The sequence below is a fragment of the Salvelinus alpinus genome, chromosome 3 (genome assembly GCF_045679555.1).
Source record: "Salvelinus alpinus chromosome 3, SLU_Salpinus.1, whole genome shotgun sequence".
NCBI lineage: Eukaryota > Metazoa > Chordata > Actinopteri > Salmoniformes > Salmonidae > Salvelinus > Salvelinus alpinus.
In genome coordinates, this window is record NC_092088.1 from 9,537,448 (window position 1) to 9,558,674 (window position 21,227).

Genomic DNA, 21,227 nt, shown 5'->3' on the forward strand with positions numbered 1-21,227 from the left:
CTATGTGTCAGGGGAGAAGCTCCAGGTGGTATCTGATGCTACTGAGCCAGATGTCTATGTGTCAGGGGAGAAGCTCCAGGTGGTATCTGATGCTACTGAGCCAGATGTCTATGTGTCAGGGGAGAAGCTCCAGGTGGTATCTGATGCTACTGAGCCAGATGTCTGTGTGTCAGGGGAGAAGCTCCAGGTGGTATCTGATGCTACTGAGCCAGATGTCTATGTGTCAGGGGAGAAGCTCCAGGTGGTATCTGATGCTACTGAGCCAGATGTCTGTGTGTCAGGGGAGAAGCTCCAGGTGGTATCTGATGCTACTGAGCCAGATGTCTATGTGTCAGGGGAGAAGCTCCAGGTGGTATCTGATGCTACTGAGCCAGATGTCTATGTGTCAGGGGAGAAGCTCCAGGTGGTATCTGATGCTACTGAGCCAGATGTCTATGTGTCAGGGGAGAAGCTCCAGGTGGTATCTGATGCTACTGAGCCAGATGTCTATGTGTCAGGGGAGAAGCTCCAGGTGGTATCTGATGCTACTGAGCCAGATGTCTATGTGTCAGGGGAGAAGCTCCAGGTGGTATCTGATGCTACTGAGCCAGATGTCTATGTGTCAGGGGAGAAGCTCCAGGTGGTATCTGATGCTACTGAGCCAGATGACTGTGTCAGGGGAGAAGCTCCAGGTGGTATCTGATTTTAAGTACCTTGGCATCATACTTGATTCCAACCTTTTAAAAAGCAGATGAAAAGGGTAACTTAAATAACCAAATTCAACCTAGCTAATTTCCGATTTATACAAATTGTTTGACTACAGAGGTAGGAAAACTATATTTCAAATCTATGATACTCCACCCACTTAACATACTGCTTGACTAGTTGGGCCCAAGCTTGTTGTACAACATTAAAACCCATTCAGTCTGTCTACAAACATGCTCTCACAGTGCTTGATAGGAAGCCCAATAGTAATCATCACTGTTACATCCTCAGAAAGCATGAGCTCCTGAGTTGGAAAATCTTGTGCAATACACCGACGCATGTCTTGAATGGCCTGGCTTCCCCTCCACTCAGTACTTTAATTAAACAGAAAACCCAAACCCGAGGCAGCAGATCCACAAGGTCTGCCATGAGAGGTGACTGTATAGTTCCCTTAAAGGGAAAGCACCTTTAGTCAATCTGCTTTCCCTGTGAGAGCTTCCCATGTCTGGAATACACTGTCATCAGACACACATAACTGCACCACCTATCACACCTTCACAAAAAACATGAAGACATGGCTCAAGGCCAATCAGACTTGTGAACTTAATCCCTAGCTGTGTGTTGCAGCTCTCCATGTTATCTGTTATCTGTAGCTTGTGAGGTGTGGAAGCACGTTGTTGCATTTATGTATTTTGTTTGTTGCTTGTTGTGCTGTTTCTCTGTCTGCATGCTAAGTGTTGCTTGTCCTATGTTCCTCTGTCTGCATGCTACGTGTTGCTTGTGTTATGTTTCTGTCTGCATGCTACGTGGTGCTTGTTCTATGTTGATCTGTCTGCATTCTACGTGTTTCTTTTTATGTTTCTCTGTCTGCTTGCTAAGTGTTGCTTGTCCTATGTTCCTCTGTCTGCATGCTATGTCTTGCTTGTTCTATGTTTCTCTGTCTGCATGCTACGTGTTGCTTGTCCTATGTGTCTCTGTCTGCATGCTACATGTTGCTTGTTATATGTTTCTCTGTCTGCATGCTACGTGTTGCTTGTGTTATGTTTCTGTCTGCATGCTACGTGTTGCTTGTTCTATGTTTCTCTGTCTGCATGCTACGTGTTGCTTGTAGTATGTTTCTGTCTGCATGCTACGTGTTGCTTGTTCTATGTTTCTCTGTCTGCATGCTACGTGTTGCTTGTCCTATGTGTCTCTGTCTACATGCTACGTGTTGCTTGTGATATGTTTCTGTCTGCATGCTACTTGATGCTTGTTATATGTTTTGTCTGTCTGCATGCTACGTGTTGCTTGTGATATGTTTCTGTCTGCATGCTACGTGATGCTTGTTATATGTTTCTGTCTGCCTGCTACGTGTTGCTTGTCCTATGCGTCTGTCTGCATGCTACGTGTTGCTTGTGATATGCATCTCTTTCTGCATGCTACGTGTTGCTTGTGATATGTTTCTGTCTGCATGCTACGTGTTGCTTGTCTTATGTTTCTCTGTCTGTATGCTACGTGTTGCTTGTGAAATGTTTCTCTGTCTGCATGATACGTGTTGCTTGTGTGCTAACCTGATATTATACATCGGGTTAAGGCCGGGTAGGGCCTGTTTTTTCATAACTAGGTTACAGGTAGGGCTCAGGTATCGCTAAATTGATCACTAACATTTTGTAGCTGAGCCATTTGCTTGTGATCTGTTGCGCAATACAGTCACGTCTGACTAAGATCATAACAAGGTGTCAGAAGTCCTTCAACCTCGTCACATATGAAACAGGTGAGATTATTTCACAGAAAATAACTGTTCCTTGAGTTGGAGTTTACAACGACGAAAAGTAACTATACATCTATCTGCTCTCTTATGTCTTTTCACTGAGCAGAGCAGCCCAAGTGGAGCCGTTGCTATGGATACTCACGAGCTGCCATGAGCAGCGTGCATGCAGAGCGAGCAGCGTGCAGGAGCTAGTGACAGAGAGAGGAGCAGCTAATGGATTTACTAACGGAGGAAGTTATTTCTGGTTTCAGGCAGGTCCGGCCTTTACATTTGTCAGAAGCAATTGGGCCTGAGTAGGGCCTGAATGTCACAAGCATGGGTAAGGCTCAGGCTTAAAATGTTTGCCAGTGCAGAGCTCTACTCTGAGCTCATCCATCGTCAGCTGAACCAATCACCTGTCAACGTTTGGTGTTGGGTGACTGGGAGGAAGGGGGGGGGGGGGGGGGTTCGGCAGCTTATGGCCTGACGTTAGAACGACACACAGTTAATGCAGGAAAACACTGCTGAGAAAAGCCGACCGCAAGTCGTCCCCAGAACAGCGAGAGGCATCATGCTTTGAGCAATCTGGGGATAAACTCCCCTCCCATTAGAGTTCGGGGCTGTTCTGCCCTTAGGCCTAAAATCTAGGATCAGTTTACTCTCCGCAAATACAAATACAAATGTTTTGGGGAAACATAAAACTGACCTTGGATCTGTGAGCAACTTCATCCTGAGAGACCACATCGACCATCCATCACAGCAGTCATGACTAAGCTTCATTATAAGAGGCAAAATATCAGCGGAGCTCTTGATGTTTGTGGAACAGATTCCCAGCGCGATTCGACTTGATGAAATGCTTGACATTTCAAATGAACGTTTAGGTTTATTGGTTTATTGTCTCTGAAGGAAAGGTCCAATGTCAGTCAGTGTCAGGGTGGCTTTAGTGTGTTTTCACTGCGTTCAGGACAGAACTGCTGCAGAGTCGTTACAAGGTAAATGTGGATCAGTTGGTAAGCCCGTGGCACTAGCAACGCCAAGAGGGAACATAGTTAGACAACACCGTCTCCCATCTGTACTGACGCCTGAGCCTATGAGGTACAGTCTATGCTGTGAGGTACGACGGAGCGTGATTAAAGGGCTTCCTCTAGTGCTCAACTGCAGTAACTTCAGCATTCATGTAATTACCTCACTGGTGGTCAACAACCCTGGTTCGGGTGAGCTTCTAGGTGAGTAAGCTTGACACTTCCAAACGAATGAATTACGACAGTCACTTTGAGTGACAACAGCCTCTTACTGTGCTTGTAACAAGGACTCCATTGTCCTAGTCAGTGTGGCATTTCATGTAGAATGTTTATAGCTCAGTTATTTTGTATTTTATTTGGATCCCCATTAGCTGTTGCAAAAGCAGCAGCCTCTCTTCCTGGGGTCCACACAAAACATGACATAATAACAGACAAGAACATCTCAAGGAGAGAAATACATCAATTTAAAATAGGAATAATATAACTGGGAAAGTTCCCGTACTGTTGTTCAAAGAGAAGTAGCAACTTTGAGTGACAACAGCCTCCTACTTTGCTTGTAACAAGGAGTCCATTGTCCTAGTCAGTGAGGCATTGTTTCTGGTCAAACACATTTTTTCCCCCAAAAGTTTGCTAAGAGCTGGCAGCAAGCTGATTGGTCGGCTGTTAGAACCTGAAGGGCGCTTTACCATTCTCGGTTAGAGGAATGACTAACTTCCTTCAGGTCTGATCTTTACCATTCTCGGTTAGAGGAATGACTAGCTTCCTTCAGGTCTGATCTTTACCATTCTCGGTTAGAGGAATGACTAGCTTCCTTCAGGTCTGATCTTTACCATTCTCGGTTAGAGGAATGACTAGCTTCCTTCAGGTCTGATCTTTACCATTCTCGGTTAGAGGAATGACTAGCTTCCTTCAGGTCTGATCTTTACCATTCTCGGTTAGAGGAATGACTAGCTTCCTTCAGGTCTGATCTTTACCATTCTCGGTTAGAGGAATGACTAGCTTCCTTCAGGTCTGATCTTTACCATTCTCGGTTAGAGGAATGACTAGCTTCCTTCAGGTCTGATCTTTACCATTCTCGGTTAGAGGAATGACTAGCTTCCTTCAGGTCTGATCTTTACCATTCTCGGTTAGAGGAATGACTAGCTTCCTTCAGGTCTGATCTTTACCATTCTCGGTTAGAGGAATGACTAGCTTCCTTCAGGTCTGATTTTCACCATTCTCGGTTAGAGGAATGACTAGCTTCCTTCAGGTCTGATCTTTACCATTCTCGGTTAGAGGAATGACTAGCTTCCTTCAGGTCTGAGGACAAATACTTTTCTCCGGGGGCTCAGATTAAAGATATGACAAATTCGAGTGGAGATATAGTCCACTACCTTCCTCAGTAGCTTTCCATCTAAGTTGTCAATGACAGGAGGTTTCTCACTACTGACAGTTTTTCCACCACTCCCCCACTGACTTTATAAAATTCTAAATGACTTTTCTTCCATTATTAGGTATTTTATGCACGAATATGACGGCTCACCATTTGTTGTTGGCGTTTCATGCCTGAGTTTGCCCACTTTGCTGATGAAATAGTAATAATTGCCAACATCAAAAGGTTTTGTGCTGATGGCTGAGCCATCCGAGTCAATGAAAGATGGAGTTTAATTAGTCTTTATGCTCATAATTTCATTTAATACTCCAATGCTTTTTCCCATCATACTTTGTTTCATAATAGTTTCTTCTCTTCTCAATTTACAGGAAGTTTGCCAACCAGCTGTGCAGCAAGACTTACTAGCCATTCCTTTTGCTTCATCCATACAGCTTTTCAATTCCTCATCAATCCACAGAGCCGCAACAGTCAGTTTCTTAATAGGAGACCATTTCATAAATGCATCAAGTGCAGCATGTGGATGCTCCTCATTACATACAGACCAATACGTATTTTTTGACATCAACATAATAATCGTTACAAAACCTGTTTTACACTATTTTAAACCCAGTTTTTGGAATCTTGTTTTTTTGGGGGATATTAAACACTAAATTGTGATCACTATATCAGATGGATGTGGATACAGCTTTAGAACATAGTTCTGCAGCTGTAGTAAACATTTGATCAATACATGTGGATAATGTTGTTCCTGTACTATTTGTAAAAACTCTGGCAGGTCGATTAATACCCTGAAACAGATTACAGGCACTGGTTACAGTGAGCAGCTTCCATTTGAGTGGACACTTGATGAAAACCAGTCAATATTCAGGTCCCCAAGAAAGTAGACGTCTGTTTGCATCACATAACCTATTAAGCATTTCACATAACCTATCTAGATACTGATTATTAACACTTGGTGGCCTTTAGCAACACCCAAAAAGAATAGGCTTTAGATGAGGCTGGTGAATTTACAACCACAACACTTCAACAGCATTAGATCCTCTCTAAGAATTCCAGAAATATGGCTCTGAATATATACAGCAACACCTCCCCCATAGGCATTCCTGTCTCTTCTGTAGATGTTATATCCCTGTATCGTCAAAGGTATTATCTAAGTGAGTCTCAGAGATGGCCAATATATGAATGTTATCTGATGTTAGCAAATGGTTTATGAACCTTTTTCTAAGGCTATATATATTACTATGGGGTATTTGTAGCCCCTTGCTGCCTAACGTAACAGAGACATAAAAAAAAATTAAAAAAAATATTATTCAGCAGTCAATCAGGCTGTAAGTGTCAGTTGGTGTGTGTTTGTGGGTGATGCGGGGTGGAAGCTACGAACCTGCCGTCTGCAATATTCCAGTGTTAATTAATCTAGGCCATATGTTCCATGTATGTATGCTCTGTTGACAGTCTGCATGTATCAAACCATAAATCCTGTCAATTCCTATGTTTTCAGCTAAATGTTCTACATTGGTTTTCTCCTACATTGCTAACAATGTTGCTGTTGTAGAGTAGGTTATACCAGAGTAGGTAACCTGTTTTATGATCTTGTATAAAAATGAAAACGAGCACAGAAACATCTACAAGGTAATCTTATTTTCTTTAATAAAGGCATTATCATGTTTCATATTTTGGTGGTACAGAATTCAAGTTTTTTTTACATACATGGTTCACAAAGGAATCCCACATTGAACTGAGCCAATTTCCCCATCAGACATCTGTTAATAATAAAATGTATAGCTTAAATAACAAAAACAATACGGTACAAAAATAGCTGGATTCATCCTGAAACACACTCTTTAGAAAAGTTTTTTTTTTTTATGTTTAAAAAAAAAAGTTTTTACATTAAAAAGTGTTTTATCCTGGTTTCGCAGTGGACTGCAGCATATAAAAGTATACATTCACTGGCACTCTGTTTTCTGCCAGAAGGCACAATAGGTTTTATACATGTGTAGAAGAGAGGCTATTGTGCCAGTCCAGCATCTTTAGCCATGCCATAGAAGATTCCTCTCTTGGATAAAAGTTTTGAAGGAGTGTCAAATTCAGCTACTTGTCCCTTGTCCAACACAAGCACTCTGCAAATAAGAGAAGATGGATCAGTAGAACCTTTCAGAACTTTGTTAGGTCATATATTCTCTCCAGAAACCTAACAAGATACAAAAACAGCATCTTTGATCAAAACATGTATGTATGTATTTACACTGAACAAAAATATAAACGCAACATTTAAAGTGTTGGTCCCATGTTTCATAAGCACAAAAAGCTTATTTTTCTCAAATTGTGTGTACAAATTTGTTGATATCCCTGTTAGTGAGAATTTCTTCTTTGCCAAGATAATCCATCCACCTGAAAAATGTGGCATATCAAGAAGCTGATTAAACAGCATGATCATTACACAGATGCACCTTGTGCTGGGGATAATAAAAGGCCACTTTAAAATGTGCAGTTTTGTTGCACAACACAATGCCACTGACTGCAGGAATGGCCACCAGAGCTGTTGCCAGATAATTGAATGTTCATTTCTCTACCATAAGCTGCCTCCAATGTCGTTTTAGAGAATTTGGCAGTACGTTCAACTGACCTCACAACCGAGAGTATTTCTGTCTGTAATAAAGCGCTTTTGTGGGAAAAAACTCATTCCGATTGGCTGGGCTTGGCTCACAAGTGGGTGGGCCTGGCTGCCAAGTGGGTAGGCCTATGACCTGCCAGGCCCACCCATGGCTGCACCCCTGTACAGTCATGTTAAATCCATAGATTAGGGCCTACTTTATTTATTTAAATTGACTGATTTCCTTATATGAACTGTAACACAGTAAAATCATTGAAATTATTGCATGTTGCGTTAAGATTTTTTGTTTAGTATATGTACGTAAATACAGTGCATTCGGAAAGTATTCAGACCCCTTTACTTTTTCCACATTTTGTTACATTACAGCCATATTCTAAAATTGTTCAGAACCTTTAAATCAGTACTTTGTTGAAGCAACTTTGGCAGAAATTACAGCCTCGAGTCTTCTGAGGCATGATGCTACAAGCTTGGCACACCTGTATTTGGGGAGTTTCTCCCATTCTTCTCCGCAGATCCTGTCAAGCTCTGTCAAATTGGATGGGGAGCATCGCTGCACAGCTATTTTCAGGTCTCCTACCAGAGATGTTCGATCAGGTTTAAGTCCAGACTCTGGCTGGGCCACTCAAGAACATTCAGAGACTTGTCCCAAAGCCACTCCTGCGTTGTCTTGGCTGTGTGCTTAGGTTCGTTGTTCTGTTGGAAGGTGAACCTTCGACCCAGTCTGAGGTCATCTGCTCTCTGAAGCAGGTTTTCATCAAGGATCTCTCTGTACTTTGCTCCGTTCATCTTTCCCTCGATCCTGACTAGTCTCCCAGTCCCTGCCACTGAAAAGCATCCCCACAGCATGTTGCTGCCACCACCATGCTTCACCGTAGGGAGGGTGCCAGGTTTCCTCCAGACGAGACGCTTGGCATACAGGCCAAAGAGTTCAATCTTGGTTTCATCAGACCAGATAATCTTGTTTCTCATGGTCAGTCTTTAGGTGCCTTTTGCCAAACTCCAAGCGGGCTGTTATGTGCCTTTTACTGAAGAGTGGCTTCTGTCTGGCCACTCTACCAAAAATGCCTGATTGGTGGAGTGCTGAAGAGATGGTTGTCCTTCTGGAAGGTTCTTCCATCTCCACAGAGGAACTCTGGAGCTCTGATCGTCAGGATTTTGCTCACCTCCCTGACCAAGGCCCTTCTCCCCCGATTGCTCAGTTTGGCCAGGCGGCCAGCTCTAGGAAGACTCTTGGTGGTTCCAAACTTCTTCCTTTAAGAATGATGGAGGCCACTGTGTTCTTGGGGACCTTCAATGCTGCAGATATTTTTTGGTACCCTTCCCCAGATCTGTGCCTCGACACAATCCTGTTACGGAGCTCTACGCACAAATCCTTCGACCTCGTGTGTGCCTTTCCAAATCATGTCCAATCAATTCAATTTACCACAGGTGGGCACCTATCAAGTTGAGGATGATCAATGGAAACAGGATGCAAACATTTCTAAACCTGTTTGGGTTATTGTGTGTAGATTGATGATGATTTCTTTTGATTTAATCAATTTTAGAATAAGGCTGTAACATAACAAAAATGTGGATAAAGTCAAGGGGTCTGAATACTTTCTGAATGCACTGTATATATGTATGTCCGTCTGTGTGTGCGTGTGCAATGTATTGTACATTACCTAGTATAGTCCATGATGGTGTTGAGTCTGTGAGCAATGGTGAAGACGGTGCAGTCCTCAAACTGTGTCCTGATGGTTGACTGGATGAGGTCGTCGGTCTCTAGGTCGATGGCTGCTGTAGCTTCATCCAGGATCAGGATCCTCGTCTTCCTCAGTAGAGCCCTGGCTAAACACACCAGCTGCCTCTGGCCCACACTGAACACACACACACACACACACACACACACACACACACACACACACAAATTATTATTACATTATTTTCCAGACGAGTAAAATGTGAAAAGGTACAAAAAGCTAAAAGAAAGATTCAGAGAAAGGTAAACATCCTTAAGAGAATATCCTAATAAAGACATGTTTGTATTCCAAATGTTCTTAGTTTTGTTTTAATTCCCACCTGAATATACAGGTAAAGGCCTTTCACAGGTGCAAATGTGTCTGAAGACATGCAGTTGTTAAGTGGTTGGGATTATGTTACCTGAGGTTCTCTCCTCCCTCTGAACACTCCAACTGCAGTTTAGCCGGCTGGTTGCTGACAAACTTGTTGAGGTGGGACAGTTCCAGAGCTTTCCATACCTCCCCGTCATTGTACTTATCAAAGGGGTCCAGGTTCATCCTCAGACTGCCAGAGAACAGCACTGGTTCCTGCGGACGTAGAGAGGGTAGTGGAGGTGGAGGTGAGGAACGTGTAGGGTGTGTGTGTGTGTGTGTGTGTGTGTGTGTGTGTGTGTGTGTGTGTGTGTACCTGTGGTATGATGGTGAGTTTCGACCTCAGGTCATGCAGCCCTATCTCTGATATCTTGATCCCGTCGATGGTGATCTCTCCCCCTGCCGCCTCCAACAGCCGAAACAGGCACAGTGTCATAGAGGACTTACCAGCCCCAGTGCGACCCACGATACCTATCTGTAACACACGCAGGCCAACATAATGAAAACCCCCGGAAAACTGCACGCTCAGCGAGCGTTGTAGTTGACCAGTCTCAATTCAAACACTTGTTCCTGATATCTGCACGCCCAGCGAGCGTTGTAGTTGACCAGTCTCAATTCAAACACTTGTTCCTGATATCTGCGCGCTCGATACACACATCAGCACCTGCTCTGATAAACTAAACAGCATTTTATCTGTGTATAAAATGTGATGGCAGGAGTACAGCGTCCTTTCATGGGGGTACATTCTGTAACAGTGTGTTAAACAACCATTTAACATGTCCCGAGTGGCGAACGAAAGCAATGTTATTCAACCCAAAATGAACATTTCCCAGGTGTTTTCACGGTGTCAAGTTTCTCCATTGATTTGCGACTGTATTTGAGGCCTTGTTGCGGCATCTATACGCATCGTGTCTAAAATGCATGTTTTCCTCACTAATCTACACCATTTAGGCCTGTGGTTCTCACCTTCTCTCCTCCAACGACGCTGAGGGTGAGGTTCTTGAGGACCAGGTCTAGTCCCTCTCTGTACCTCACACTGTAGTCAAGGAACTCTACCTTCCCCTGGGATGGCCAATCAGGGGAAGGCTTCTTGTCTTCCACCTCCCATGGTGCCTTGCAACATACACAAACACAATTATGCCAAACGATACACTTCCTATACACTTGCAAATTCTGCCCACATTTCGCAGAGGTTGAGAAGAGCCATATTTCAGAAAACACAGTATACTAGAAACTCAATCACATGATTAGTAAAGAAGGGGTTATATTTAGGTAATAATCAAAGTAGTCTGAAATGTACAGTATGCTATATAGCCCAGCCGCCCACATCAAAGGGAATCGCTGTACGTTACATAATATCCAAGTTATAGATTCTAGTTCCACTTGTATTAGTCTTCTATGGTTGTGAGTCTGATTTGGCAGCCAAACAGCTAAAAATAAAAACACACTTATGAAAAATGTTTAAAAAAATATATAAATACTATTTACAGAACTCAGGTGGTCTTAAGTAACAAACAGCGGGCAACAACACAACATTTCCACTGTCACTTTGCCTTGTACTTCTGAGCGATTAGACCTGGTTCATTGGTTGATTTCCATATGTAATGTCCTACCCTAGTAAGCATTGCGTGTGTGCTCTGTACCTCAGTCTTGGTCTCGGAGTACTCCTTGACTCTCTCCACGGCTACGATGTTGCTCTCCAGGTCCGACGTCATCCTCACCATCCAGTTCAGTGACATGGTCACCTGTTACCAGGACAACACAGTACTGTAGCATGAGTGATGCTTACGGTTCGAGCCTCAATATGAGCCAAATCAGGAGGAAGCTATACTCGCTAAGCAAGCAGCGTGACGTCATTTCCACAACAGAATCACAGTGGCAGGCAACGGGCACCATTTAATGTAAATGTGTATCAGACAGACGGACAGTAGATGTATGAATATGTTGTACTGTACCAGTAGAGCGTAGGACACAGAGAGTCCCACCAGTCCAGGGTTGAGATTGTCTTTCCCGATCACAGCAAACAGAGCAGCAAAAAGCACGATGCAGTTCCCAATGAACTCTATACGCACCCCTAACCACCTACACACACACACACACACACACGCCGTGAACACGACACACTGTTAGGGCAGCACTGACACACAGTATGTCTATGCACTGTACCTGCTTATGTAACTACATCGCCATGCAAATATAGGCTATATTCAGTATTTAGGGCCACTTATTGTGAAGTGGGACACCAATGTCTTACTGTATGTCATTTCCGATGGAACATGTTAGTCTGTGGAGCTTTCAACATTAGCACCAGTCAGTGGCTATGTCACAATTCTCAAAATCCAAACTGTCCACTAAATGAATCTGTTATTTTGTAAAGAGAATCCTAGGGCCCTTGGATCCTTACCCAGCCACTTTCAGATCAGTAGGAGCCAAAAAAGGGAACGAGGAAAGGAAGTACATTAAGACAATTGGAACACAGCCACTGTCCTCCAGAGTCCATAGTGAATGTACAGTAGGAGAGAGATACCACCTACCTGTTGGCCACTATACCAGGGTAGTAACTCTTTTGGTTGTCGTCCACCTTCATGTCACTCATTAGTACAAAGGCATCGTGTCTGCCGTAGGCTCTGATAACACTAGAGCCGGTGACGGTCTCAGAGAAATGGGAGTATATGGGAGATCTGGTGACCGACTCCAGACGCTTTAACTGCCGAGACGTGGCCACATAAAATCTCTAAAGCCGTGGGGAAGAGAGACAAACAGCGTTATACAGTATCTAAACCCTGGAGTACACGCTATAACACATCTAAACCCTGGGGTACACGCTATAACACATATCTAAACCCTGGGGTACACGCTGTAACACATATCTAAACCCTGGAGTACACGCTATAACACATCTAAACCCTGGGGTACACGCTGTAACACATATCTAAACCCTGGGGTACACGCTATAACACATATCTAAACCCTGGGGTACACGCTATAACACATATCTAAACCCTGGGGTACACGCTATAACACATATCTAAACCCTGGGGTACACGCTGTAACACATATCTAAACCCTGGAGTACACGCTATAACACACATCTAAACCCTGGAGTACACGCTATAACACATATCTAAACCCTGGGGTACACGCTATAACACATATCTAAACCCTGGAGTACACGCTATAACACATATCTAAACCCTGGAGTACACGCTATAACACATCTAAACCCTGGGGTACACGCTATAACACATATCTAAACCCTGGAGTACACGCTATAACACATCTAAACCCTGGGGTACACGCTATAACACATATCTAAACCCTGGAGTACACGCTATAACACATCTAAACCCTGGAGTACACGCTATAACACATATCTAAACCCTGGAGTACACGCTATAACACATATCTAAACCCTGGAGTACCTCTCCAGAGGCACGTGAACACACAGAACCCTGGCTTATATTCACCCGTAAGAACTGCAGTTTCAAATGGTTCACCGGCAGAAATATATCCGTTTTCCTACTTCAGGAAACTGCTAGCTCCTGGACCACTGGTAAAACCAATGATGACCAGGAGCCCTCAGCGAAACATCCAAACCCAGACACAAAGTCAACCGTTTTCACGTCAGGATATAATATTCTTGCCATCTTTATGTAATAAATGTATCACTAGCCACTTTAAACTATGCCACTTTATGTTGACATACCCTACATTACTCATCTCATATGTAGACTGTACTCTATATCATCTACTGCATCTTGCCTATGCCGTTCTGTACCATCACTCATTCATATATCTTTATGTACATATTCTTTATCCCTTTACACTTGTGTGTATAAGGTAGTAGTTGTGGAATTGTTAGGTTAGATTACTTGTTTGTTATTACTGCAATGTCGGAACTAGAAGCACAAGCATTTCGCTACACTCGCATTAACATCTGCTAACCATGTGTATGTGACAAATAAATTTGATTTATTTGTCACATACACATACTCTTTACATCTTTTCTATGGAACTGATCAAACGGGTTGAAAGGAGGTGGTTTCTTGAAATGAAAGCATCTCTCTCAGCACTCATTCATCTTAACTCAAGTTGGGATTCGGCTAATACTAGGTCTTCACAGCCCACTGGTATGTAGTATTTTGGCACAAGAGGACCCTCGTATTAATTTCCTGGGTCAAAGGGTAAAGACACTGTATGGAAACGCTGAAGCTAATCAATACCCTGTATAGTTAGACAGGAAACAAAATAAATCCTCTTAAAACTCCCTACCGTGTGGACAGATACCTGTAGCATCAGACTGACTACAAGTTGTCTTTCCATTCGTTTACCACCAGAGGGCAGCAGCACACTAGATACAGGCCAAATCTTTTATCCACTTGTTGGTCTTTTGCCATCAGATCTTTTGACATCAGAACTGATCTGATTGGTCAAAAGTGAAAAACATCAGAACTGTACTGCCTCGGAGCTACTTCATCCTACGCCCCTCTATCTTGGCCAGGTCGCAATTGTAAATGAGAACTTGTTATCAACTTGCCTACCTGGTTAAATAAAGGCGAAAAAAAAATAGTATAAAATCACTATTCTCCAGCGTGTCCCTGAGAAGGATGTGAGGTTGTAAAGAACACACAGCATTGTTCTCGGGGTCTCAGCTTGACCGCCTCAGTCAACAAACACAACTCAGGGGAACAGAAGCCTCCTTCACTATTCACTACTGTACCGGCTGTTGGTGAATCAACATGGCACGCTCTGTGTGTGTGTGTGTGTGTGTGTGTGTGTGTGTGTGTGTAGGTAAAGAGAGAGAAAGAGAGAGGAAGTGAATGCATGGTTAGGGAAGAGGAGACAGGGAGGAGGAGAGCAAACTCAAACGGATAGCAGGAACACAAAAAGCTGAAGAGAACCAAAAAGCCAAAGTTCAAAGGTCACAAACTGCTCCACCAATCAGGGCGCTGCATGCTGCATTCAGGAACGTAAGCAAAAAATGTAAAGGAAAAGTATTACTTGACACCATAAACTCCTGTCCTAGAGAGTAGAGCAAGCAACTGTTAGCTCCTCGGAACAGAACCAATACCTGAACAAAGACGTATATGAAAGTCAGGGGAGCTATGACCACAGCGAAGATGGGGGTGCTGGCCACTATGACTATCATGGTGGAGAGAGAGGAGAAGAAGGTCCCGAGGAACATGAGAACGGTAGAGGGCAGTGCCTCGTCGATGACGTAGATGTCCTTAGAGAATCGGTTGATGACCCTGCCTATGGGGGTGGTGTCAAAGAAAGACTGGGGGGTGTGAAACTTGTTGTCCAGGAGGGCATAGTGGAGCTTCCTGGCTGCTCCGATGTTTCCCATGGCCAGGGTGAAGGAAGAGACCATGACCAGGATGCCTGAGAGGGAGGGAGGGAGGGAGATGAGGGTTGAGGAGACAATGGGTTCTGTATGTGTCCTCTCTCCTGAATGCTGAGTCCCTTTTCAATGAACTTCAAATCAAGCTTCCAGTGTCACTGAGGGGTAGAGGCCAAGGTCCTCACACAAAACCAACCATTCATAGTTAGCGTCATACAGTCAAAGAGTTAAACATGCACAACAATACCTACAATAACAAAACCTCTCTTTGGGACAAACGACCCAAACACCATGAACAAATGTAACCACGTTCTAATCGCTATAAACATTGAGCTGTAGAGATACTTTCTTCACCATTGACATCATCGTAAGGTGGATAGGTATTGTTATCCTCAGGTGATGAACAGCAGGTCTCCTCACCTTGTGTTATGCCCAGAGCAGCATACACCCCCACCCTCATGCTGACATTCTCCTCAGTCACGTTCTGAGCCGCGTCATTGGTCCACTGGCTCAGCCAGACGTTGGATCCGATGGCAGCAGCGCTCTGACAGCCGTACAGGAAACCGATGAAGAGGGTCAGCAGAGGCCCCACTGCTTTGATGTACTCCCAGAACACCTTGCTCTTCACCTGAGGAGAGAGGTTAATAAAAGGTCAGGGTTAAGAGGGTAGAGGTCAGAGGTTGTACTGTCTAGGAATACACCTGGAGGTAGGAGAGGGTAGAAGTCCACACCCTCAACCAGGTTTACTAAACGATGCATCTCCATATCTCTACTCACCCTGCCCGTCTCAGTGGTCTCTGCCTGGATGAGTTTCTCCACCTTGGGTAGTTTCTTCTCTGGGTCAGGCTCAGCGTGCTTCCTCTCGCTGCACAGACGTCTCCGGACAGACTTGCTCCTTGGGTTCTCCAGGTCCCCTGAGATGACGCTGATCTGCCTGCAGGGAGGGAGGAAGTGATTGATCGGTCAATCAATCAATCGTTTGTATCGTACTTTTCAAAAATACATTTGTCGCAAAATGCTTGACAGCAACTGAAGTCTAAAACCACATAGAATACAGCAGTTGTCTATCACAGAGGGGGTTAAACATACCGAAGCCCCTTCAGGATTTTGCGATTCTGTGGTCTGCAATTTTTTGGCAAAATCAACAATTCCCTGCATATTATGCGAGAGTTTGAAAATTTGACATATCTCTGCACTATTACCAGATAAAAGTCAATTCATTGCAATATTATCGCATAAAACCGTCCGATCACCTCACTACAAAAACATGGCTCGCAATTTTGACCAAAAACTGAATTTTTAGTATAATAAAATTATAATTATAATTATATTTTAAATTATAATAATAAAATTATTCAATCAAGCAACACGTCAACAAACATTTCACCCCTTCAGTGCATTTATGTGACAAATATGACAAAATCAGAATTGCTGCAGCAATATCAAGCATTTTGGACTGCCTTATGAACTGTTACAGAGGCTTACGAGTGCCTTATGAACTGTTACAGAGGCTTACGAGTGCCTTATGAACTGTTACAGAGGCTTACGAGTGCCTTATGAACTGTTAGAGGCTTACGAGTGCCTTATGAACTGTTAGAGGCTTACGAGTGCCTTATGAACTGTTAGAGGCTTACGAGTGCCTTATGAACTGTTAGAGGCTTACGAGTGCTTTATGAACTGTTAGAGGCTTACGAGTGCCTTATGAACTGTTAGAGGCTTACGAGTGCCTTATGAACTGTTATAGAGGCTTATACTGTACCTTATGAACTTTCTCTTTACTTCGACCACTGGTTCACTGTCCACCATGTCTGTATGGTTGCTAAGGACGTCATCAGGGAAGTCCTCTTCTTCATCACTCAAAGCCACTATGGGGTGTTGAGTCACAGGGTTACCGTGGTAATTATGGAGCAGGTGTACACACCCCTACAGGTGTATGGCATGGGCAGGCAACTCTCCTCCAAGAGAGCTACTGGGTATGCAGGGTTTTGTTCCAACCCTACTCTAACAAACCTGAATAATCTAATCAGCTGCTGACTAGGACCTTGATTAGCAGAATTAGATGTATTAGAGCAGGGCTGGAGCAAAACCCAGTAGCTTGCACACCCAGTTGCCTTCCAGGACAAATATTGATAGGCACTGGTATAGGATGAACAGTAGAACCCCACGGGCAGAAACAGCAATAGTATCTGCTCTTCTGTTTTAGATATCTCTCCAAGGGCAGAAACAGCAATAGTATCGTTTTTTCTGCTTTAGATATCTCTCCAAGGGCAGAAACAGCAATAGTATCGGTTTTTCTGCTTTAGATATCTCTCCAAGGGCAGAAACAACAATAGTATCTGCTCTTCTGTTTTAGATATCTCTCCAAGAGCAGAAACAACAATAGTATCTGTTTTTCTGCTTTAGATATCTCTCCAAGAGCAGAAACAACAATAGTATCTGTTTTTCTGCTTTAGTCCTCAAATATAGACCCACTGCTTTCCTTAAATTCTTCCCTTATAAATCAGGGACTGACTGGAAACCAGGTGGGTGCAAATAAAAACCAGGTGGAACAGAAAATCAGCAGTGCTACGGACCTCAAGAGACTAAGTTCTGAATCCCTCTGCTATAGTAACAGGTAGTTGTACCTGTTGCCTCGTCCTCTATGATGTCCTCCAGGGAATAGTTTCTGAGGAACTCAGCGAAAGCTCCGTTCTGTTGGAGCAGCTCCTGGTATGAACCCATCTCCGACACCCTGCCCTCCACAATCACCATTATGTTGTCCACCTGCGGCAGGAAGCTGATGCCGTGTGTCACCAAGATACGTGTCTGGGGTAAACGAAAAAGAGGCTCTGTCATTAAGGCTGGGAATTGCCATGGACCTCACGATACGATAATCATCAGTATTCTTAGGTGCCGATAAAATATGTATTGCCATTCGATACTGCGATTTTATTGCAAATAGATGTTCCAAACATATTGCTCAATATATATCTGCTGCAGAGAGACAAGAGAGCATGAGAACATTTGTTTTGATCAGTATCGGTAAAATATTGCAATATATATACAAGTTTCTTAACAGCGCAACAAAGTCATAGATATGATACTAAACCAACCAGCAGACAGGATGGAAAACAGTAAACCACAAATAAGAGTGACTACTTCCTCTACTGTAGTTGAGGACTCTTCAAATGGGTTTTACTATCTGAACTAGACAGAATATAACTTATGTACTTGTCAGTTGTAGTTGATAGCCATGTTAGAATGGACAAAAGTGGCAATGTAGTGACTGACCACCAAAGATTGTTGATAAAGGACAAGATATTTAACCAGTCCATTTCTCTCTGCTACCCCTCAGAATGTGTCTCTCTTCTTCTGTGATGTATGGAGAACAGAGCAGATTGACTACTCTCCTCACCTTGCCCTGCAGCGCCCCCTGTGGGCCAATGACGTGGTCGAAGATGTGTTTGGCCACGTGGGAGTCCACGGCAGACAGAGGGTCATCCAGCAGGTAGACATCTGCCTCGTTGTACAGAGCTCTGGCCAGACTCACCCTCTGTCTCTGGCCACCAGACAGGTTGATACCCTGAGGGAAGGAGGGACAGATAGACAGAGAAATAACTAGCAAGCTAGCAATCACAAGCAAATCACTGATCTCAAAAGTCATTGCTTTGAGACTCAAAGACCCAAGTTAGCTCCCAGAGCTAATGCCTAAGCTTTAGTTCAGTGGGCTAACATGGCCTTTAGCTCCAAAAACAACCCATGTTAGATTCTATCCCATCTCCCTACCTTCTCTCCAATCTCGGTCAGGTCTCCTCCAGGTAGTACTTCCAAGTCAGGGGTCAGGGCGCAAGCCTCCAGACAAGAGCGGTACGTCTGCTCGTTGTAGGCCTTGCCAAATAGGATGTTGTCTCTCAGAGTGGCGTTCTGGATCCAGGCCTGCTGGGGGACGTAGGCCACCGAACCCTGGAGGAGAGGAGTGAAGGAACTCAGTACAGATGAACTACAACTAGACCCTAACAATCAATCTAAACCCTAACACCTAACAATCAATCAGTCGATCAATCAAGCAATCGACCCACCAATCAATCTTCAGTTGGTATAATTGAATTGAGTGCAGACGTACCCGTATGGAGATGTGTCCCTCCAGTTTCTCCATCTCTCCCAGTAGAGCGGACACTAGGGAAGACTTCCCACAGCCGACATGTCCTACCACCGCTAGCAGAGAGCCCTGCGGCACCATCAGGTTTATACTGCGCACAAACACACACAAGGGCACATCGGTAAAGTGCATTCGTTCCCTTAAATGGTTATTTGTCCTTTTCATGATACAACTCGCTAACTTACTTGTGCAGAGCAGGAGGATCTTGTTTTGCCCAGGTGAACTTTCCATTGACAACAGTCACTGAGCTATCTGAAGGGGAGAACACAAGTGTAAGAATGAAAGGCAGTTAGGAAAACACCAATCATGACACAGCATTACCAAACTGGAAGCATAAATTCAAACGGTCTCAGAGCCAAGAAGGAAAAGCCATGACTATACACTGTGGAATCCCTGTGTCTAATTCCCTTAAGTCACCTCAAGGTAGAGTCCAAAATGTTTATATTACAAAAGCCAAGAGTAATGACTACAGTATGCAGAACCAAAATGTTTTACAAACACCCCCCATTGTTACTTATTGAAAACTCAACCGTCTACAATAATGGCAGACAGGGGAACCATGGCAACGGCCAACGTCAGCATGACTTATCAGAAACACAGACCATTAGAATGACTAAACAGACCATTAGATTACCTCAGAGGCCCTGTCTCACTAGCTAACCTCTATCCTATCCCTTCATGTCAGTGAAAAACCTGTGGCCTATCAGAACAGCCTAGGGAGTGAAATGGAACCAGCCCAGCCAAGATTGATCTGGTTTCTTGGTCAGCTAGGGCTGGTTCTTTGGTCAGCTGCGTCCATGTTTACCTGTGGCAGTGTTATTCCTGTCCACAGACTCTGGGTCCAGCTCTTCATGACTCAGGAAGTCCTGAATACGCTTCAGAGACACGCTGGCCTGATGAGAAGCTACAGAGTCAACACAATACACACGCACAGGAAGAGGAGGAGCAGAGTGAGAGGAGGAGGAGGAGGAGCAGAGTGAGAGGAGGAGGAGGAGGAGCAGAGTGAGAGGAGGAGGAGGAGGAGCAGAGTGAGAGGAGGAGGAGGAGGAGCAGAGTGAGAGGAGGAGGAGGAGGAGCAGAGTGAGAGGAGGAGGAGGAGCAGAGTGAGAGGAGGAGGAGGAGCAGAGTGAGAGGAGGAGGAGGAGCAGAGTGAGAGGAGGAGGAGCAGAGTGAGAGGAGGAGGAGGAGCAGAGTGAGAGGAGGAGGAGCAGAGTGAGAGGAGGAGGAGGAGTAGAGTGAGAGGAGGAGGAGGAGTAGAGTGAGAGGAGGAGGAGGAGCAGAGTGAGAGGAGGAGGAGGAGCAGAGTGAGAGGAGGAGGAGGAGGAGCAGAGTGAGAGGAGGAGGAGGAGGAGCAGAGTGAGAGGAGGAGGAGGAGGAGCAGAGTGAGAGGAGGAGGAGGAGGAGCAGAGTGAGAGGAGGAGGAGGAGGTGCAGATTGAGAGGAGGAGGAGGAGGTGCAGATTGAGAGGAGGAGGAGGAGGTGCAGATTGAGAGGAGGAGGAGGAGATTGAGAGGAGGAGGAGCAGAGTGAGAGGAGGAGCAGAGTGAGAGGAGGAGGAGGAGCAGAGTGAGAGGAGGATGAGGAGGAGCAGAGTGAGAGGAGGATGAGGAGGAGCAGAGTGAGAGGAGGAGGAGGAGGAGCAGATTGAGAGGAGGAGGAGGAGGAGCAGAGTGAGAGGAGGAGGAGCAGAGTGAGAGGAGGAGCAGAGTGAGAGGAGGAGGAGGAGCAGAGTGAGAGGAGGAGGAGCAGAGTGAGAGGAGGAGGAGGAGGTGCAGATTGAGAGGAGGAGGAGGAGCAGAGTGAGAGGAGGAGGAGCAGAGTGAGAGGAGGAGGAGCAGAGTGAGAGGAGGAGGAGGAGCAGAGTGAGAGGAGGAGGAGGAGGAGGAGCAGAGTGAGAGGAGGAGGAGGAGAGTGATAGGAGGAAGAGAGCCTACCTGTACAACGCTACTGATGACTTGGGGCAGCATATTGAGAGGGAACCGTAAGATATTAAACAGAGACAAAGACACAAAGGCTTTCTCCGCATCTAAAATGTTATTTTTATCCACTGTCACGTACACTGCAAACGTCATCAAGGCAACCTGAGGAGACAATAAGATAAAAAAAAATCATAGCAGTAGATCCTCTGGGCAGCTCGTGGGTCTGCACTACAGCTGTCAGAGTGGACTCACCCCATCTAAAATAGCTATTAGTCTTGGAAATATCACGAGGAGTTGACCTTCCGTGTACAAAAATGGTAT

At 44.6% G+C, this 21,227-nt stretch overlaps 1 protein-coding gene across 2 annotated transcripts in view; it reads right to left on the reverse strand.

Moving 5' to 3' along the window:
* Positions 1–6,430: 6,430 nt before the first annotated feature.
* The window catches only part of LOC139569986 (ATP-binding cassette sub-family C member 3-like), a 53,467-nt gene continuing 38,670 nt past the window's right edge, over positions 6,431–21,227 (reverse strand). Inside the window, exons 13-31 of one of the 2 annotated variants that reach the window (XM_071391398.1) lie at positions 20,922–21,068; positions 19,793–19,880; positions 19,173–19,239; positions 18,952–19,078; positions 18,615–18,791; positions 18,244–18,411; positions 17,474–17,654; positions 16,609–16,714; positions 15,627–15,783; positions 15,270–15,477; positions 14,580–14,890; positions 12,043–12,242; positions 11,464–11,590; positions 11,152–11,253; positions 10,475–10,621; positions 9,825–9,983; positions 9,558–9,724; positions 9,080–9,274; positions 6,431–6,924 (exon numbers count right to left, since the gene is read on the reverse strand). In XM_071391398.1, coding sequence (XP_071247499.1) covers positions 6,813–6,924; positions 9,080–9,274; positions 9,558–9,724; positions 9,825–9,983; positions 10,475–10,621; positions 11,152–11,253; positions 11,464–11,590; positions 12,043–12,242; positions 14,580–14,890; positions 15,270–15,477; positions 15,627–15,783; positions 16,609–16,714; positions 17,474–17,654; positions 18,244–18,411; positions 18,615–18,791; positions 18,952–19,078; positions 19,173–19,239; positions 19,793–19,880; positions 20,922–21,068 — 2,946 coding nt within the window. In that variant the 3' untranslated portion in view covers positions 6,431–6,812. Of the gene's footprint in view, positions 6,925–9,079; positions 9,275–9,557; positions 9,725–9,824; positions 9,984–10,474; positions 10,622–11,151; positions 11,254–11,463; positions 11,591–12,042; positions 12,243–14,579; positions 14,891–15,269; positions 15,478–15,626; positions 15,784–16,608; positions 16,715–17,473; positions 17,655–18,243; positions 18,412–18,614; positions 18,792–18,951; positions 19,079–19,172; positions 19,240–19,792; positions 19,881–20,921; positions 21,069–21,227 lie in introns of those variants that run through there. The other variant, XR_011673988.1, reaches the window with a different exon arrangement.